The 22,110-nt window shown below is 46.7% G+C and overlaps 1 protein-coding gene across 1 annotated transcript in view; it reads right to left on the bottom strand.

Moving 5' to 3' along the window:
- ACSS2 (acyl-CoA synthetase short chain family member 2) overlaps positions 1-22,110 on the bottom strand; it is a 225,828-nt gene that overhangs the window by 44,371 nt on the left and 159,347 nt on the right. The window contains exon 10 of the mRNA XM_086964950.1: positions 3,976-4,109. Coding sequence (XP_086821076.1) covers positions 3,976-4,109 — 134 coding nt within the window. The remainder of the gene's footprint in view (positions 1-3,975; positions 4,110-22,110) is intronic.

Raw genomic sequence — 22,110 nt, 5'->3', positions numbered from 1 at the left:
ATGTCTCTAGACTACAGAGTCCGTTAGGAAACCATAGAGGTCCCATGCTCTATGATACACAAGACACAACATCTCACTCTTTGTTAAATAAAACGTACAATCAAAACACACACACATACACACCATAGTTCCTGTGAGCTCATCCGGCCTCCATGTTAAATGCTTGTTTGTCACCACGTTTTTCAGCTCTGTCCACCATGAGCACATGCTCCAGACTGAGTGTCTCTCTCAGCATCTGGCATCTGAAGGAATCGGCAGCCAACCATCTATGACTCTGAGACAAATGGCTTCTTCGTCTTTGAATTAATTTATTTTTTCGTTGTTTGATGAGCATTTGAAGTCTTGCAACCAAGTCATCCACCGTTTCGCCATCTCTCTGACTCTCCTGATTGAAGATGTACCTATCATGGCCAACGTTCTGCATTTAATTGAATTTGGTGTTCAGCACTTCTTTAATTTGATAGTATGAAGATTCTTCACATCTTTGTATTTTCTCTGTCACTTTCTTCACTCCGTACCCTGCTAAGTTTTTGAGATATTTGATCATTTTTTTGTCATCTGCTTCTTCAAGCACATCATGAAATATTTGAAAGCTTCAATCCAGGCGCTCCATCTAGCGCCAATATTCTGCTTCTTGGAAACATTGAAAATGGATGGATGTTTTAGGAAGGCGGCAGCACCGTTTCGGGTGCTTTCTTTGGCAGCCATGAACGATTTCACTTGTCCTGCCGCCGCTCACCTGGTGCTGAGATCGGATGACTCTCTTCACTCTAGATTCTGAGTAAGTAGATGCTCATTAATTGTATCTGAAGCACACCGCCCTTGGCTTTTCTCCATGCTTTCTTACACCTGGTTTCTCTGCCTCCTAGTGTTTCTTTTTGCTCATCTACTTCTGCTTGCAGAGAGTTATCTTACACCTCACTGTCACCGCATGTTGCGCTTTCTGTACCTGGTTGATACTGCCTTTGAGGTGTCCGCATTGTATGAAAGAGGGCTCTGTGTTACGTTATGGTGTCACTTTTCTTATCTCTGTCATATTGGTCGTTTTTGAACTATGATGAATGAAACTTTCTGTGGAGCCTTCACTTTCTTCAAAGGTCTGGCTGGAGGTGCACTTTGACTCCATGTGCCCCAACCATCGATTCTTCATTTCGACTGAGGCGCACGTGGCACGCACAAGCAGTTTGCTGGACCTCAGTAAACTCTCTGTGAGACCACTCTTGACTCTTTGGGTTGCGAGGTTTACGTATCCCCTATCTCGTCGCCAGTTGTAGCGTCATTCCCAGCCCAGTAGCATGTAAATGCATCACGCCACACATGGTGCTCGGTATTACACCTCTTTATTTCTCAGAGTGTAGCCGTTAACTGACACATACTGCATCATGACTTTTACTAACCACACTCAATGACTTACATCACTAGAATACAGAGTCGGTTAGGGACCATAAGGGCCCTGCACTCTAGAATACACAAGACATTATAGCGTAAAGGTTGATTAATTGCATAGAAGAGAACTTTAACTTCACATATCCATAGGGTGAACACGTGTGCGTCTGAAAGAACAGTTGCACGACAAATTGTAAAGCCTTAGCATTTCACTGCGAACAAAGTCTAAATCCTGTTTGCAGCCTCTCAGGTAATCTGTGTTTTCACAAAAAAGCAATGCAAGTCCTATGGAAACAACACTGGAAGGACAATTTTTGGCGTACATTTCCGTCTACGAATATGGTTGGAGGGTGGAGCTTACGGTCTCACCCTTTGACCTTATGCATTTCTTATAGTGTAGCGCAGTGTAAACAATAGAGAAAATCATCAGAACGTTTTCAGTTAAAAGAGTTTTTGAAATGTAAATGCTAATTCAGAGATCCAACTTAACCAATGAACTGTGGGGTGTGGTATCCAGTGCACCAAAAAGCTTCAGTGGGTGACTTTTATTCTTATAGAAGAACCTATTCTGTCTCTTTAAGTATACAGTGCGTACACCATTTAAATTGTGGTCTTAGGTATGCGCTCAGATCACAGTTGTACACCCAACTGTTGGCGTTTATGTTCTGTGTGTGCTTCAGGAGCCTGAAGTTCTGCTGCCGAGGTGAGCAGTATTACCCATGAATGAAGGTACTTGAGAGTTACTCTCTCTAGAATTCAAAACAGAGAAACTGTTGAAAATGGATTTATTTTGAAGGTCTGAAATACCTTAATAATGTGTATGCAAAGATTGCTTACACTCAATCTGACTTTATATTGAGAAAAAGATGAAAGGCTATGATGTGAAAGGCTGTGAGTACCAGAGTACATTGGGGTATCATTGGTTACCAATCTAAGCTAAATTGTCACACCCTCACCTCCTATTCGGTCACTCAGTGGAAGACTGACTTAGGTCTCAGGTAGACCAGAATAGGGTGTCTAGACAGCAGTGTACGCTATATAAAAGCTTGCAGCCATTCAATCATGTCCTACAAACAATGCATTCAAACTTCCAAGTCATTCGTAAAGTTGCCTGGTAAATCAATGTACAGGAACTCATCCAGGATTCGGAAATTTCAGAACTTCCCAAAAGCATGAATATTTCAGAAGTATATTGAAATATGTTCTCAAAAAATCTTTAGCCATGTCCATACTCCAAAGCATGAACTCATCAGACCTTCAAAGGAACCAGCCTCTTCGGACCCACAGGGTAACAAGGCTCAGGGTTCAGGAAGGGAGTTCTAGCTCCACATTTCTAACTGACTCCGTAAACTGAACAACTAAGATCCCTTCACATCAGAGCCCCAAAGTGATTTTCTTTTCCTTCCTCTGAGCTCACTTTCAAACATTTCCAGTCATGTTACCTCCTCCAAAAACTGACATAACAATGGTCTAATAAGTGGTATCTTCTGATCAGCCATTTTTTTGCCTCCGTTTAAACCTTGGACGCCACAGTTCGTCCACACACGGCGTGGCACCATTTATGAAGTTAGGATACTGGCAATGAGGCAGATGAAGGGTACCTCACCTGAACTCATGTTAGCAGCCCGAAAAACAATCGCCATGTTAGAATCAGTTTCCATACCCAGCGCCTGATTTCTGAGTATGGCAGTGTGAAAGGACAGTTGTTGGGAGGCAGTGGGGGCCATCAGCTTCAAGATTATTTGCCATATCCCTCTCTCCGAGACTTCCCAGGCATCTGTCTCAAGCCTACCGCAAATGCCAGGTAAAGATTCTGCCAGGCAGTCCTGCAGGGCCACAACGCAGACAAAGATCTGATTTAGATCATGGTGGATGGGCTACTCTGCCACAACGGTGACGGATATCTCAACCACTGAAATATAAATCCCATAGGATATAATGGAATTCATATTTCGGCGGATGGGATATCTGTCACCCTTGTGCCAAGTTCTAAATCAGGCAAAAAGGTAACAGCGAGGTGTTGCACTCTCCGTTGATAACCCCATCACCACCCAATTCACTCACCATCCCTATTGAGGTGAAATGCCACCGAAGGTCGTGGGGGGAGCCTGGTGGGACATAGACCTGGCAAAGTTGGTGCCTTTGCTCGACTCCAAGTAAACTCTGTGAGAACATGTCTCCGCTATATGAAAATTTCCCTTATTATTTCATTTACAATATTCTTTATATAACCCCAGGTAAAACTATAGCACCACCATGTGTTTGAGAGCAGTATGACAAAAACAAGCACGATTATCACATACACGTACTCTTAACCTCTTAAGCGCTGCTGACGGCCAACGGTCGTCACGAGCGCTACCTCCCCAGTGCTGCGCACGACCATTGGACGTCCATTCAGCACTAGTTCCAATGGACAGCGCAGCACTGGGGAGGGATATTTGCGAAGCAGCTAAGGTGATAAGAAAAAAATCCATTGTATAGTAGCATGCTTCACAGGCGACAGCCTAATCGTATATAAATCAAACATATTACCCGCCCTCAGGCTGAGGGGTTGTATAGTTCAAACAAGAGAACATTTAGACCACCTACTTCTTTACGACTTCTGGTCCATACTTCATAAGCAGGCGGATCGCGGTGGGAGCAGTATAGAACTTTGTCACTTTGTACTTCTCAATTATTTCCCACATTCTTCCCACGTGTGGGTAGATAGGGACTCCTTCAAACTTTAAGAGATAAAAAAGGTTTGTAATTAGAAACATTACAGGACGCTGTTCTTTGCAAGAACACACATTCCATCGGATGACTTCTAATATGTTCATATGCTTGAAACAACATGCTCTGTTTCTATGGTTAGTGACATATTGGTCTAATTCTAGGACAATCTGAATCACTGATAACTGTAAGGTCCTTAATCTGATCACCCATAGATGTGTGTTTCTGATTGAACACAAATATGCTTCTAATTTACCTAGATCGTTGGCATGCACTAAAATCTACATTTTAAAGTCCATTAATATGCAACCTTAACCTGGCACACCCCACCACAAGGGAAAAACACCAGCATGCGATGCCAGCTTCACAAAAAGAGGAACGTCTTCTCTGCAGATCGAGTTCCATTTAGGATAGTGAGTCAAAGATCCAGCTACAGGAGGAGCCAAGATGGCGACCGGGACGGACGCGTAAGCTCCGGGCTCCGCGAGCCGTCCGATCCTGCACTGATATCCTGGCACGAATCCTGAATATCTCTTGCTCAAACGGAGACATGTGAGCTCGGATGTCGCTGGCGTTCCTTTGAGACCTCCGCCGCTCATTTCCATGGTGAATTTGTGCCGCTCTCCGGCCCCCGACTCTGACCCGGGACCTGGAGCTGAATGCCTGCCACTGGACGCGGATGGGCGCTGTCGGCCGGGCACGTCGCAGCGGTGCTGGCTGGGGCAGGAGCGCTACTGATCGCTGATACAGACTGCATCGCCTCCCTTTTCAGCGGTAAGGCTCTTGCTGGGTTGCCCTGCCTCCGAGAGACACTGGACCCGAGTCGCGACGGTTTCCGCCCGACTTGCTGATTACGGGCTGACCGGAGTCCATCTTGGGGTGCTTGTCTTACCGCTGCCTATACACACCGCTGGCTGGAGAGTAATCTCTCACCCTGCCCTGCCCTGGACCTGCGTGCCGCTGGCTTGTTGGTGGCTCCCACTCCTTCTGCTCTCGTCGGCGACGCCATTCCCCCCCCTCTGCACTGCGAGCTTCTTGCTGGGGCTGCCATGACGCCCCCTTCCCTGTAGAAGGAAGATGGCGGCCTCTTTGTTCTCACCGGGCAGTATCCTCACTATGGCAGACCTGGCTGTTGACCTGGGGGAATGTTTGTGCTGTGAACGTCAGCCATCATCACAGAGGGAGCCGACCTATGGTGACATCCTGGCTGCCCTGCTCGGTCTGCGAGCGACATGGCGGCAACAAGCCCATATCTTGGAGCGAAAGATAGTGAGAGCTGCCTCGTATATCACGGGACTGGGTTCGACTGCCCCCCCGCTGCCACTGCCTATCCCTGTCCAAGAGACTGCTTTACACCACGTGCAAGGAGATATGCGACCGGCCCCTGGATGTACAGCCGTCTGTTCCACTATTGACGAGGACTCTGCTACAAAGTCGCTTTCCGTTTTGCTGCTTGAAACTGTAGCTATTTCTTCGACACTGTGGCACTCCCCGGAGACTTCCCGGGCGCTGGTCCCCCTCCCTGCCTCTGCCACCGTGACTTTTTCTCTGAGGCTGCGGAACATGTATCAACTTGTGGCGGGGGGGGCGACTTGCCACCTAGATATTGCTATTGTTGATGATTGGGAGTGTTCACCTCCTCCTCCTCTTTGCCTTCATTGTTGGGGGTGGCCATTTTGCTTCTTTGTCCAGCTGGAGGGGAGTGTACGGCAGTGGACATGTCTGGTTGTCTTTCGGCGCTCTGGTCAGGGCTGAGGATCCTCCGCACATTGACTTGCCGATTGACTGGAGATGACCTGGCCTGGAACGTTTTTTGCTCTGTTTAATGCGCTGGGGGGGATGCTTCTCTTATTTCAAGGTGGTGGTAACAACATCCTATCGGTACTTTACCGTAGCCAATATGGCGGCTCTGGGCGGAGTGGGGGGTCTGGAGGTAAATTGCTTGGTTGTCAGTTGTGCGACGTCTTCAAACTCGGTGTTACATCTGACGTAGGGACCATTGAAGGGCTCGTACGGCCGTGTAGCTTGCTTATTGTGGGCTCCTCCCCCACTTTTTTCGTTTCTTGGGAGTTTTAGATTAGTCTACGCACTTTTCTTTCTCCCTATAATCAAGGGTGACTCTTTTTCTTTTTCTGCTTCTTCTCTTCTAAATTTCGGGTTTATTGGGCGACAGACACACTGCTAGGGGGGGGGTAGGCCGTAGCCTCAGCATGCGTGTAGGGTGGGGGGATGGGTGGAATTTTTTCTTTGATTTTGGTTTCTATGGTGCCTTTTATTTGGTGTTTGTCCTCTTTATCTATGTCTTTCGGCTCCATGTTAGGTGATATGGGGGGGTGGCGGTGAATTCTGGGTACCTTCCTGCTCTGCTGCCCCTTCGGGGCGACTACGTTGCCATCCTGACTGGGGGTCCTAGCTTCCTGGGTATTCTGATCTGTGGATACATTGTCGACGAGGTTGTTTTCTTCCTTATTGTTTTTGTGCATTTATGTTGTCGGACCTAAATAGCTGCATATAAAAAACCTTTGAAAATTAACCTTCATGACTCCTGGGACACGACACCACTTGGCTCTACAGTGTAACTTTCGATGATTACCGCGGTCTGAATGTGATATGGTGTCACCGTATTGTTTGCTATGACGCTTCAACAGTTTTCGTGGCCGGCCGTATGGTTGTAGGCCCGTATTTGTACGAAAACAACACGAATGGAAAAGACAAATGAAGAAGGAAGAGACGAGACAGGACAAAACTTATCACAGATGTGCCATCAGAGACGAGCAGGGCTGGTTGCATCACTCATGGGGCAATGACACGAAACAGGAATGGAGAGATGCCCAGGAAAAAGGCAGCAAATGCCTCAGCAGTCACTAATGGCAGATCTTTAAGCAACCTAAAGACAAACAAAACTATAAACAATTAATCAGAAACGGCCAGGGACACAGAGAAGTGATTGGTAAACGGATGTCCACCTCATATTAACAGACCACAGATCAGACTCTTGAACATCCAGCAAGAAACATGGATGGACCAGTAGACACTCATCGACTGCTCTCTGCCAATGACAAATTAACAGCAGTCAACAGTAAAGCAGAAGGAAATGTTTTAATATGTCAGACCGTACAGGATTCGCTAGCTCCAGGTAGCAGTCATGCAGGAATAGCATCTGAGAAAAAGTGATGGGTGACTGTTATATAGCTACCTCGAGACACACCAGCTCTAGAGAGCATGTCACACCTTCCTTTAGATCAACCGGTTAACCAATCAGATAACTTTACTACCGGGGTCACACAAGAACGTGAACATCATGGCACCTCCAGCATCAGGACTCATCGACCTTAGTGTACACAAGACTAGACACATGGAAAGATAGAGAAGGGCTTCCTCTTAAATTGGAGGAAAGATGTTCTGTTGTCATGAAAGGACGCCATTTCGTCAGGGTCTGCAACTTGAAGTCCTCCATGTTCCATGACATGGACACCAGGCAGCCTTCCTTTAAAATGGCTGGGATGGAAATAAGGAGAGAGGAACCTGCAGTTTAGGCAAGGATGTTGCAGGGAAAGCATGGACAGAAAATTAGGCACCACAGAGGCCCAGCATAAAAACAGAATAACTAAGTCATATACATGTCTCTGGTGCCAGCTGTTCAACCTGTATATTTGACAAGAAGCTTACAATGGTGTAGTCGTCTGTGATTTGTTTAAAATATTATGGTGCGCCCAAGATCAAACAAGTAGAAAAACAGTAAGTGCATTTCATTTGATTATTTTACACACTCAGGGTGTGGAATTCTTATAGCCCGACAGATATTGTTTGGGGTCAAGGGCAACAAGTTTTCATGTGTATTTTTTCCTTGGAACAAGTAGGCCCAACCCCCTACAGCACAAACGCTTTGGCTGCCAGTTTACAGTACCACATTATGGATCAAGGAAAGGCATTGTCTACAATTAAGGTAACATGTATGTCCATGTGTTAATGCTGTTCAAACTTGTATTCATGGTTCATTAATGTAAAGCCTTTATTATTAGGGTGCGCACTAAAAGTAAATGTTGTTAGCTCTGTCTGCACCCCTGACGGTGGGTCAGTGACAAGTTTAGTAATATGAGGCTATGTATAATGCTCTCAGAATGTTCTCTGATTATATGCAAATATTTGCAGAAGCTTGACAGCAACAGTGATGATTGTTTGCTTTCAAAATAAAATGTTTTACAAAACACATTTTGCTAAACTACTGTAAGATTGTAGGTACCATATCTTTGCAGCATCATTTAGTAACAGGTTGCTTATATTTCCCCAAAATATTCATAATGGAAAATCAGTGTAACCTGTTAAAATACAATTGAGGGAAACAAAAATAAACAAGCATTGGCAAAGCCAGTAGGTCTAAAATTGGTGGTCAGGCTTTTGGTTTTGTCAATGCGTGACTTGTTTAGGCATGGTTTTTGTAAAACCTTATTGTGTGGGAGCTGCAGGGCCCTCACCATTCTAAAAAGAATTGGCAAAAGCAAAAATTGTTTTTGGTCTCAAAAGGACACATTGCCACATCAGTTCCAGGCACTAAACAAAACTACTTTGTGTGCCAATATGCTTCTTGTAAAAGAGCAGAATACTGTCACTCACAGTAAAGCCAGCTGATAGACCGAGAGAAGGAAGGAGAGAGAGAAAGAGAGACATCATTTTATTAAACACAAAAGGTCATGGTTAATACCAGGCCTAATTAGAGGCCCAATCCATACTAATATAATAAAGAGAGAGCCCATACCTTTGAGGCGGGTAATCTCAGGAACCATAGCACCAATCACAACACCCAATACAGCGTTGGAAAGGGCAGTTGCAGCAGAAGGACATAGGCTATGCAGACGCCCACCATATACATTTAAAAGGTAAAAGAACCGTGCCAGCAAAGTAGTACCTTGTGGGCGTGTCTGCGTTGTGCTGTGGGCTTGTGCTGGGGGCGTGTGGTACGTTCCGCCCTTCATGCCATGTCTCATATCGTATGCTAATCCCACCCTGCTCCTTTTAAATACCCCTGCACCCCATAATCATAACCCACCCGTACGCCTTAAAATACCCCAACACCCTTAAACACTAACCCATATTAAGCCTATAATATACCCTGTACCCCAAAACCCAAACCTATCCCTAAACCCTAAAAATACCCCTGTACCCCAAAACCCAAACCTAACCCTGAACCCTATAAATACCCCTGTACCTCAAAACCCAAACCTACCCCTGAACCCTAAAAATACCCCTGTACCCCAAAACCCAAACCTAGACCTGAACCCTAAAGATACCACTGTACCCCAAAACCCAAACCTACCCCTGAACCCTAAAATACCCCTGTACCACAAAACTCAAACCTACCCCTGAACCCTAAAAATACCCCTGTACCCCAAAACCCAAACCTAGCCCTGAACCCTAAAAATAACCCTGTACCCCAAAACCTAAACCTACCCCTGAGCCCTAAAATACCCCTGTATCCCGAAACCCAAACCTACCCCTGAACTCTAAAAATACCCCTGTACCCCAAAAACCCAAACCTAGCCCTGAACCCTTAAAATACCCCTGTACCCCAAAACCCAAACCTACCCCGGAACCCTAAAAATACCCCTATACCCCAAAACCCAAACCTAGCCCTGAACCCTAAAAATACCCTGGTACCCCAAAATCCATACCTATCCCTAAACCCTAAAACCATCCCTGTACCCCATAACCCAAAACTATATCTGAACCCTCAAAATACCCAAACACCCGAAAACATATTCCTCAGTACCCCAAAACATATACCCCTATACCCATAATTACCTTATCCAAACAAAAAAAAACCATGCTTTCACCATTCATGCATTTACAACGAATATCGTTGTAAATGTATGCGTGGTAAAAGCATATAAAATGTAATTCCATGCGTTATAATCGCATTGCGGAGTCATGGTACTTTCGTAATGAAAGTATGCGGAGTAATGGTATGCAGAAAGAACGTTGCGGAATAATGGGTGTTTACCCTCCCCCGGTAAGTACATTGGTGGCACGGCGACCCACATCCCCAGCAACATACTCATATTTTTTCACCACCCATTTGAAAAATGCACACGTCTCTCTCATTGATGGCCAGCACTGACATACACTTTTAGACACACCTCCCGCCACAAGTTCTAGAATTGCGAACTTCAGAGCAGGGGAGCTACGTTTGAATCTCGGCATCAGCTCAACATCCTGTGATTCCAGGCAAATCGCTTTGTCTCCCCGGCCCTACCACAAATGAATGTGTTCTTCTGTAATGTAAATTGTGCTCATGCCATGTTGTCGAGTTCACGCTATATAATATTGCAAGGAAAAATAAAGTAGGGAAACTCGAGTTTACACACTACTGAACGCGCACACTTAAGTGCATCAGCAGTGCACTGTGAATCGGAGCGTTTCACAGGCCTGTCACAGATAAGAAATGCTATCAAAGCAAAATCCTACAAAACAGAATACTACTGGCCGGCAGCAATTCATACCCGGACAACGTCGGGACGGGCTGCTAGTTATTAAATAAAGTCTCAAAAGTGCATCCATGGTATATATCCTTGCATTTAGTGCATATATACAGTTTCCGTGAATTCACAAGAATTTACAAAAGTAGGCCAAGAAATATTTGTGAACTGCATTTTAGCATGAGCAAACTTGCATGTGTAGATTTGCTCATGCAAAACTCTGATGTTTCATGTTCACTTTTCCTCCAACCACTTTTTCCCAACCCTTTTAGAAGTTGTACGTCTGCCAATGTCAGGAGTAAATTTCCAACCTTTTTCAGTACGGGAGAAGATTAGAGAAGAGTTGGTGAAAACCCTTAAAACATGCAAGTTAGTAGGTTTGCACAAACTCAAAAGGGCATTCCAACCCTTAAACTATTGCTTACCACTAAGTTAAGCCCCAGTATGTAGACCTGCAGAAACGTAGCAACATACAGGGAATTGCTAGTATTCAAACGCTACTATGGTACGAGCCCTGGCATAATTAGAGAGGCTTTATCAGAACTCTTACATAATGAGATTGCTGCCGTAATTTGTCGCCGCATTACATGGCACAAAAGGGACAAGTGGATTTTGTTACAGGACAAGTAGAATTATGAAGCAACCTGCCCCATGGACAAGTAGATATTTTATTAAATCCCAGCCCCTGCACACTTACATTATAGAGAGAAGCGGCAGAGCATAATATTGGTGTTCACGAATATGAGCTAATGCAGATGCACAATTTGTGTTATGAGTGTGAATGCTGTAGTCAGGAAGTCAAAACGTTCAAAAACGTTTTTAAGTCCTACTGGTCTGGAGGAAAATATTTCAAGAGAGTCTAACAAATCTTCAGGATACAAGCAATGCCATTTCTACACCTTCACGTCTCTTCAGGTCTCAAACAGCAGGTGCAGCCCTTCTTCTGTTCTTCTGTAGGACCAAAAGGTGTTCTAGGGATCTGCGTTGGAGTGCCACATTTATGCCTGCCACTAGCTCGTGGGTGGGTGTGACTCCTAGGCACTCCCTAATCAATGGGGTAAAAGTTCAAGAGGGCAACCTTACTCACTTTTTCAGTAGTTCATGTTTGCCTAACTCAATCAATCAATCATAGACATTTATAGAGCGCTCTACTTACCCTGAGGGTCTCAAGGCGCTGGGGGGGGGGGGGGGGGGGGGGGGGTGCTGCTACTGCCCGAACAGCCAGGTCTTGAGCTTCTTCCTGAAGGCGAGGTGGTCTTGGGTCAGGCGCAGGTCGGGAGGGAGGGAGGGAGTTCCAGGTCTTGGCGGCCAGGTAGGAGAAGGACCTTCCTCCTGTTGTCGTTCTTCGGATGCGGGGGATGGCGGCGAGGGCGTGACTGGCTGATCGGAGGTGTCGTTTGGGAGCGTAGAAGTTGATGCGGTTGTTGAGGTAGCTCGGGCCTTGATCGTGTAGGGCTTTGTGTGCGTGGGTGAGGAGACGGAAGGTGATTCTCTTGTTGACCGGGAGCCAGTGCAGGTCTCTTAGGTGTCCGGAGATGTGGCTGTGTCGTGGGATGTCGAGGATGAGTCTGGCTGAGGCGTTCTGGATCCGTTGGAGTCTCTTCTGGTGCTTGGTGGTGGTTCCGGCGTACAGGGCGTTGCCGTAGTCCAGTCGGCTGGTGACGAGGGCCTGGGTGACAGTCTTCCTGGTCTCGGTGGGGATCCACCGGAAGATCTTCCGTAGCATGCGCAGGATGTTGAAGCACGACGAGGAGACTGCGTTGACTTGCTTGGTCATGGAGAGGGAGGAGTCCAGGATGAAGCCCAGGTTGCGTGCGTGGTCTGTCGGTTTGGGTGCAGTTCCCAGGGCGGGGGGCCACCAGGAGTCGTCCCAGGCGGAGGGCGAGGATCCCAGGATGAGGACTTCCGTCTTGTCCGAGTTCAGCTTCAGGCGGCTGGTCGACATCCACTCGGCTACTTCTTTCATTCCTTCTTGAAGGTTGGCTCTGGCGGTGGCGGGGTCGTTGGTAAGGGAGAGGATCAGCTGGGTATCGTCGGCGTAGGAGATGATGTTCAGGTTGTGTTGGCGTGCGATGGCCGCGAGGGGGCTCATGTAGACGTTGAAGAGGGTAGGGCTCAGCGAGGATCCTTGGGGTACGCTGCAGATGACTTCGGTGGCCTTTGATTTGTACGGTGGTAGTCGGACTCTCTGGGTTCTTCCGTCGAGGAAGGAGATGATCCATTCCAGTGCCTTCTCCTGGATTCCGACGTTGTAGAGGCGCTGCACTAGGGTGCGGTGGCAGACGGTGTCGAAGGCCGCAGAGAGGTCTAGGAGGATGAGGGCCGCTGTTTCTCCGTTATCCATCAGGGTTCGGATGTCATCGGTGGCAGCGATGAGGGCGGTCTCGGTGCTGTGGTTGGCTCGGAAGCCAGACTGTGAGGGGTCGAGGGATCCGTTCGTCTCGAGGAAGGCGACCAGTTGCTTGTTGACGGTCTTCTCGATGACTTTGGATGGGAACGGGAGGAGCGAGATGGGGCGGTAATTCTTGAGTTCGGTGGGGTCCGCTGTTGGTTTCTTGAGTAGAGCGCTGAGTTCGGCGTGCTTGCAAACAGACCCCAAATTCCATGTTTCAGGGGTTGTTTCAGATGATGAAAGTCTTCTGCCACACTAAACATGGGCTTTAAAGGCTGAGGGTGTGTAGGGAAGTGAGCTACGAAAATGACCAGTGTCCTTCCACAACTAACATTGAAATCTAGTTTGAATCAGGCCCTGTATCCACAGTAAACTAGGAGACAGACATTTGGAATTACAAAGGCAGGGTTATTCAAGAACTAGAAACAGGATACACAAGAATTTTCCTGGCATCCTGCTTTCTGCCTTTGAAGGGTGTAGCAGTTGCACATGTTTCTCAGACAGGCCTGTCATGGAGGATTTGACACCATGGTGCCAACAGGAGGGGCACAGCCCCCACTCTTCAGCTGAGCTCAAAGGAGTCATCCCAGCCCATTCAGGTTGGCCTGTGAATCAAAATGAACTACTGTGTAGCTCCTGGGAGGTATTTCACACCTCAATCACGTCTCATTCCTTCCAAGCACAGGCTGGGAGAAGCTGGAGAGTTAATTCAAATTAGCCTCCAGGATCCTTTAGGTAGGGAAAAGATAACATTTCAAACTTTACTTTTCCTTGAAATGTATTAAAAAATCATATTTCACCATTGACTTGGATTTTTGATAACTATTAAAAATAGTTGTTTAATAATTGTTCTACCGGGTTCTATTCCTGAGATACAGTAGTAGTATTTTACTATGTAATCTAATTTTCCACACTGGACAGCTGCAACAGTGAAATAGCTTTTAGGGCCTAGTCACTGTAGTGACATGTTAACATTAATTTACTACATGTCCACTTTTAAATACCATGCACCCTTGCACGGCCTTGTTGGCTGCAGGGTCTACATAGGGATGACTAACTATTATTTAAAACAGAGGTTTTTACCTGTCAAAAATTGTATTTTTTAAATATAGTATGTTATTGAAATGTACATTAAACGTTTTTGTAAGAAGCCATTAGTTCAGTTCAGTGTTTAAACTGCCTTAAAAAATTGTTGTGGGGGCGTGGTCATGATCGCAGGCGGCTAGGACATGCCTGATCGGTGCTCCGTCCTAGCAACCAACAAAGCATTGTCTAGCGCCCCATCCGCCGAGCTATTTGACCCTCAATGACAGCGAGGGTCAATTGGGACCGAATCGCACCAGCGACGGCCCTGTGGGCGTATCCGCTGATACTGAAACGGTGCTAGTGGTTGACCTGCTGAGGGATCTCGGGACGCGGAGGGTCTCGTGGGGCAGCAAGATGGCAACTAACAGCCGTTTGTAGTGATGAGCACGGTGGATTAGGAGAGCCTGACATCCTGACTGAGCATGGAGAGAGATGCGGTGGACCCAGTGGACTTCGGCGGCTCACTGACTGAAGCCCCCTAATGTGAGCCTCAGGTCAAATAGGTGAGACCGGTGGTGGGGTCCCCCTCCTCGGATCTGCGACTGTCTGCTGCATGCTCCCATGCCTGGTGCTGGGGCAGCCAAGGGATGCAGAAGCTACAGAAGGATGCAGAGCCTCAACAAGCTTCTGAAGTAGGGGCGGCGGTCTGCTGGCAGGGCCTGCGCTCTCCGTACTCCAAGGCCTGCTCTCACGCTGGTTGGGCTCGCAAGCCGGCACCTGCAATCAGTGGTTGCCCATGAGCCTCAGGGGCAGATAGGTCAACCTGGGGCTGTGCTCTGGGCTGGGGACCAGGCTGGGCAGGTGTGTGCTCGAGCCTGGTCACCTCCCTGGGCTCCCTATGGACGAGTGAGCACTGCATGGTCCTGGAGCCAGGACCCCTCCTCCCTGTGTGTCAGATGCCAGTTTGCTTCAGATGCGCTATAGACAACTGATGATACTCTGGGCTGCATGGTGGTTAGGTTATGTTAGGGGGGTTCTTTTAGAGCGCATTGACACTGTGAGTTTCCTGGCGCTGATTGGGATTTCAGTGAGATAGCAGATAAAGATTAGCCAGATTGGGGAAAAAGCCAAGTTTTGAGAGATTTGCGAAAAAGAGTGAGTGAGTTAGCAGATTTGAGAGAGAGGGGAAAAGAGTTCCAAAGTGTAGGAGCAAGTGTGAGAAACTCCGACCTCCAACCCTCGCGAGTTTGAAGGAGGGGGTGGCAAGGAGATGAAGATGGGAAGATCTAAGATTGCGAGAGGGGCAGTATGGAGTGATGAGGGATTTCAGGAACCTAGGGGAGGGGCCGGTCAGGGATTTAAATACTATGCAGCCGATCTTAAAGGCTGCCCTGAGATTGACCGGGAGCCAGTGCAGTTTGGCAAGGAGAGGCTTGGCCGACTGCCATTTTGGAATCCTGAAGACCAGTCGTGCCGCTTGGTTCTGAGCGATCTGCAGCCTATAGAGCAAGGTTTTGGGCAGACCGTGATATAAGGAATTTGAGAAGTTCAAGCGGGAAAGGACCAAGGCCAGTGATGTAAATAATTAATTTACTCTCTTAATTTCTATGCAGGTAAGTACTTAATCAATAATAACTCAATCGGAAAGAAGGAAAACAGAGTCCGTGGTGTAAGAGTTTCTAAGGGTTTTATTCCTCATAAAGGAATCAGGATATCATGTTCTGACCACCACACAGGATGTCAGAAGGGATAGATGAGCGCGCCCTCGTTTATTGACAATACATAGCTTATATACTTGATTTACATCATAATGTTCAATGTAAGAGGCGTAACAGCTGAGAGAAGACAAGATAACAGTATACACGTGGTGCTAGTACATCATCAAGAGGCGTAAACTAGGCGTGAACTAGGGTGTGTGCTAGAAAACGTCACTGATAGGTGACGCAAGTGGGTGGCACCAAGGGGTGGTGCTAACAGAATGTTGCAATGTCAGCGGAAATCGGAAGCTTGGATGCGCGCGCAGCTGCATGACGTGTGATAGACGGGGTGCAGGGGACTTGACATTTACACTGGCGGAAAGAGACAGAAGTCTGGCATGTCAGATCAACTTGTGCTTCTATCATATCTGATATCTGATGTTTAGGAACTAAGCTATCTGGGCAGAAAGGTCTCTAGAGCAGAAGCTATTCTATACTTGCTGTGAGTGCGTGTATAAGCGCCTGAGTGTCTGTATGAGAAGCGTGGGGGCATGGGGCCTTCCATGGAAGCATGGCAACAGAGGCTATGAATTACTTGCATAAAGACAGGTCGGCCCTTTAGCCCTGTAGCTGAGGAAGGATGTTTACTGAAGCTAGCAGGCCGGAATGTATCTTCGGGGAGGAAAACAGATAACTCGAAGGTTATAGTCAATCTTGGCAGGCAGCAGGCTGAGCTGAGCACGGAGGGCCGCGCTAGAAGTAAGTCAGAGTTCACGGGTACGGGGGCTGCTTGGGCAGAGGCCCTCGCAGTCAGAAGCCAGAAAAGAGGCTCGGTGGCAGAGATTCAGGGCCTACTTTCAGCCAGGCTGAAAAACGTAGGAGTACACTTCAAAAAGACGTTGGCATAACATACTTAGGAACGGACCATCAAACCCATTCATGGTGGGTCTGAAAGAGGACAAGTTAACGTTGGACGCAAATGTATTTGCGTCTTCATAGCTGGTACAGGAGGGAAGTTACATGCACTTTTAACTCGTACATGGAGTCGGTGGGGTACTCGCTAGGGAACACAACATGACCATAAAATTTATATTACCTCATTCCCTCCTTGTTCCCTACGGACCCTTCATGATATATCGATCCTCATAAATCGATCAGTTTGTTCTTGTAACATTATATGTTCGTCTTTCTTTCTTTGACTGTTTGAGAGGCAACTGGAATGCTCAATGCAGGATGTGGCACACAGTCCACATATCGCTGGCCCACACTGCAGGCACAGGCAACAACTGAATACTATAACAAGGCCAATGCCTAGGAAGGATAAGATCTTCCATCCCCAAGCTGTCAACGTAGTCCAGAACCAACCGGACCAAGTCCAGGTGCCTGGATTCTGATGTATCTGATTTGCAATTTTATGTAAACGGGTGATAGCTTGATAGACAGATGGTGCGTTTTGTGGAATGAAAACACAGCAACTTGACCCGATGACCTTACAAGCTCCACCTCTATCTGCCAAGATGACGTCAATCACAAGACGATTTTGAAGGACAACAGTCCGTATAGCAGACTGCTCCTCTGTTAAGTTACCTAGAGCGGAGGCAGTTTCGTTCACTACTGCTTCGAGTGTTCTCGTTAATCTGCGTATTAATTTACTGTTTTGGACAGGTCCTAGGAAGAAAAAGAATCCTTTATTGAAATCAGTGTACTGTTCCCATGCCGTTTCTGTGTAGTCGACAAGGGGAATATCTCTTTTGGGTCTATTCGGTGCTAGATTCGTATTTCTATGGTAATCAGGAGGAGCTAGGAAAACAGGTGGCAGAAGGAAGGCAATGTAACAGGTACCATCCCAATCTGGAGGCAAACGTATGTATGCGGTATGACCACAAACAAAATAGGAATGACTGATAGCTTTAAAGGACGATTTACCATGGTCACTGAACTCGACCACAGTAGTGCATTTACTATGACCTACGTGTACTGAACCTTTCTTGCTAACACATAATTCACCTGTGACTGGTAGTACTAACATATGGGGCAGAACTGGAGCAGTTTCAGATTCAACAGTGAGGATCATAAGGCTAATTGTGTAATTACCTAATCCATATACTTCATTTTCTAGATCAGTTCCTATTCGAGTGGGAAGTCCCTCTTTATCCGGATAACAGACGTTGAGCAGGACTAAGTTCAAGTTTCCCCAAACCCAGCCCCCATCGAAAACAGCAATATCAGGATCTAAAGAATTAATTATTTTAAACCATGCTCCACAGGAGCCATTGTGAGTGAATGGGTACGGAAAGAGAGGCAGAGCTCCCTTGTAATTCTGGTAGGGAGGGAGTCGGCCACATATCCAACAGTCTGTAGCATTATTTGTCTGATGGGAATGGTGTAACATACTAATGAATGTATTGTTGCGCAGCGCAAGTCTGTAAGAGAGTTCATGTGCAGGAAGTTCACTGAAAGTGTGTTCAGCAGAGACATTGTAAGCAGATTGTTCACGCCTGAAAATAGGCCAGTACATAGGAAGCAGAATGCTGGCAATAATAATTAGAATACTCAGAATAAACATGATTATTAGTGTCACTATGCAGTGACTACGAAGTGATTTGCAATATGTTCTTCTCTTTTCCTCTCTCTCTCTAACTCGATCTAGGGGATACATGTCAGAAACTATTTAACCGATTCACCTAAGGGAGGACTTAAACAATTAAACTGTCTGACTTGCTAGATCGAAGCTTCATTCGGTAAAGTTCTTGAGAAGTCTTTTCTCTTTTAGGCACAGTAACGTCTTGTGCTTCAACACAGTCTTTGGTGGGGGTGGACGAGTCAGAGTCCTGTTTCAGTCCGTTTTTTAGTTCATTGCATAGTTTGATGTGACTCGTGTGGACCCACCCCTTTCTCCCCTCGATTTTCACGGCGGTCCTAGTGGTAAGCAGAACGGTCTTTGGAGACTTCCAGCGGGGCTCCAGCGGACTTTTCCGGTCGAAATTCCGGACGACTACCAGGTCACCTGGGCGGACCTCATGCGCCTTTACATCGGTGTTGTCAGGGAAGGCTGCGGCAACCTGTGAACGACATGATTGGAGTGCAGACATCAAGGAGGCAAGGTAATCTGTCAACATGTTACAATCAATATCAGTGATCTTTTTCGGAACGGGCGTCCCCCACATATTCGGCGGTCTGCCAAAGACCACTTCGTACGGGGATAGCCCTGATCTCGAGTGGGCGACCATCCTCATGTAGAATAGTGCCACGGGCAGGGCGACTATCCAGTCGACCCCTTTTTCCTGACAGATCTTGGCAAGACGGATTTTTAGTGTCTGATTATGCCTTTCTACAAGGCCAGCTGCTTCGGGATGTCGGACACAGTGGAACCTCCACTGATATCCTAGCAAGAGGGAAACTTGTCTCATCAGCTCGGACGAGAACGGCTGTCCGTTGTCTGAATACACGACACGGGGCAAACCGTACCGTGGGAAGAATTCACGAACCAACTGTCTGGCAGTGGTCGGAGCAGTGTAGTCTGGGACTGGGTATGCTTCGGTCCAGCGGGACAGAGCACAAACAATTACAAGGACATACTTAAATCCTCTACAGCTATTCATCTGGATATAATCCATCTGGAGGACTTCAAAAGGGTGATCGGGAGGATGAAATCCACCTTGCTCAACAGGGACGCTTTTACCTGGATTGAACTGACAACAGATCATGCAAGTACGCACTTTCTGTTTTGCTGCTGCTCGTAAGTGTTTGTTGTACCAGAGATTCTGTAAACTGTCTAACATGGCTTTCTCTCCAAGATGGGCAGGACTATGTGCTGTATTTATCATGACTTGAACCATTGAGTCGGGGAGAAACCATATAGATTTTCCCTTCGTCACCCAACCTTGATCTGTCTGAATCCCTCCTAGTTCAGTCCATTTCTTTATCTCCTCTGGAGTAGCATGTGTCTGGATATCAATTACATCTAGGGTGGGATCTCTAACTGCCATACACTGGGTCTGGACTATTGTCTTTGTCACATCAGTAGTCTGGGTGTGAGTCAATGCTGTATGTTTTGCTGTCTGGTCTGCCAGGTCGTTACCCTGGGAAACAGAATCTGTGACTTTAGTATGTGCCTTACACTTCATGACTGATATGCCCGAAGGCAAATGTATTGCTTCTAACAGTGCTTGAATAAGGGGGCCATGTTGTATCTTGGCCCCATGGGAAGTCAGAAAACCTCGTTCTTGCCAGAGGACTCCGAAGTCGTGTACAACTCCGAAGGCATAGCGGGAATCTGTGTATATGTTAACATTTCTGTTCTTGGCTAGAATACAAGCTCGAGTCAGAGCGATGAGCTCTGCTGCTTGAGCAGACAGGGTGTCAATACGATGTGTTTCTTTAATTTCAGTTTCAGTGGTCACGGCGTACGCGGCCACTAATTCTCCTGTACTTGTTCTCATGCATGAACCGTCCACATAAAGTGTCAGGTCTGGATTTGTCAATGGGACATCTGTTAAGTCTCGTCTAGGCTTAGTTACTGCATTAATTATTTCTATACAATCATGCGGAGCTGGATCTGTCATAACTGTAGGTAACAGTGTTGCGGGGTTCAGGATGCTGCAACGTCTGATTTCTATGTGTGGCTGGAATAGTGTTAATTCATAACCTGTCAGTCGTGCTATAGTTAAGTGTTGAGTCTGGGTTCTGTTTAACAAAACCTCTACAGAATGTGGTACTTGAACTGTTAACTGATGACCTAAAACAATTGAATCACTTTGTCTTATTGCTAACGCTGTTGCTGCTACTGACTTTAAGCACGCAGGGAGTGCTTGAGCTACTGAATCCAATGTACTAGAAAAATAAGCACAAGGCTTATGTGAACCTGCTTGGTCTTGAGTGAGGACAGACAACGCTGTGCCATCACGTTCTGTAACAAAAAGTGTAAACGGTTTGCTGTAACATGGTGTCGCTAAAACTGGTGCTTGGCATAAAACTTTCTTTAATTCTTCAAAAGCTTGTGTGTGTTCCTGAGTCCAAGGGAGGACAGTCGAAGTCGCTGCCTCCTGTGTCGTTAACTGGATGAGTGGTTTAGCTAGAAATGCATACTGGGGAATCCATTGTCTGCAGTACGAGGTGAGGCCTATGAAGGCCCGCACTTCCTTTTGTGTCTTGGGTTGCGGCATGTTCACAATTAACTGAATGCGATCGGGAGTGAGCTGTCTCCCCACTTTGGACAGCAAGTGACCCAAGTACACAACTTGCTGAACACAGAATTGTAGCTTCGAAGGAGACACCTTGTGTCCCTTGTCGGCCAGGAAATGTAAAACTGTCAGTGATGCTTTTTCACATTCGGGCTCACTTCGTGCGGTGATCAGCAGATCATCGACGTATTGTAGTAAAGCGGTGTTAACTGGCATTTGAATACAATCTAGTTGTCTTTTCAGTGCTTGACTATAGATGCTGGGGCTTTCTGTGAATCCTTGAGGTGCGCGCGAAAATTTGAAACTGCGTCCATTTAAACAGAATCCGAAGAGATATTGGCTCTCTGGATCAATAGGCACGCTGAAGAAGGCGTTCTTGAGATCAATTACAGTAAAGAACGTTGCTTCTGAATCAATAGCAGTCAAGAGAGATGATATATCGGGGACCACAGGATACTGTGGGATAATGCATTTATTCAATTCTCGAAGATCAATCACCAGCCGATATACTGGCGGTGCATTGGGATCAGTACGTTTAAGAATCGGAATGATGGGTGAGTTACAGATATTGGAGTCGGTCTCGACGACCACTCCTTGGGCAATGAGCTCTTCAATGATTTTCAGTAAAGCCGCTACAGCATCGGGTGGTAACTTGTATTGTCTGATTCTGGGTAATACAACACCTGCCTTGAGGGTAACGCGGTATGGTGTAATGTGCATACATCCTACATCAGTTGGGCCTTTTGCCCACAAGTAATCAGGTACATTTTTCAATCTGACGTCAAACTCACGAAGGACGTAATGACCCTTGAAATCCCGCAGAAAGAGTCTAACTCCCTCCGGGGAGCAGCATATTATAGCCCCTAGAGCCTTCAGTGTTTTAATTCCTAACAGATTTTCCGGACATGATTTTGTTAGTAACAGGTCTGTAACGCGTGATAATGGACCCACAGCCAGGGGAACTGGTTCTGAGACTTCATTTACAATAGGTTGTCCTGAAAAACCAAGAGAAACATTTTGTGAGCCTGAGAGGGGTGCCCCTGGAACTTCGTCATGACTTATTGTAGTGCGACTTGCCCCTGTGTCAATTAAAAACTTTCTATCTTTCCCCAATACTTGACTGTGTACATAAGGACCTTCTTGATCTACAGGAATCTCGATAAGAGGCAAGCCACCTTCCCTCTCTAGGCTGTTTCATGTATATCGGGAATATTCGGGGTAAGCAGACTGGGCATACTGGT

The sequence above is a fragment of the Lissotriton vulgaris genome, chromosome 4_1 (assembly GCF_964263255.1).
Source record: "Lissotriton vulgaris chromosome 4_1, aLisVul1.2, whole genome shotgun sequence".
NCBI lineage: Eukaryota > Metazoa > Chordata > Amphibia > Caudata > Salamandridae > Lissotriton > Lissotriton vulgaris.
The sequence above is the reverse complement of the archived record's forward strand: the minus strand, read 5'-3'. Positions and strand labels throughout refer to the sequence as shown.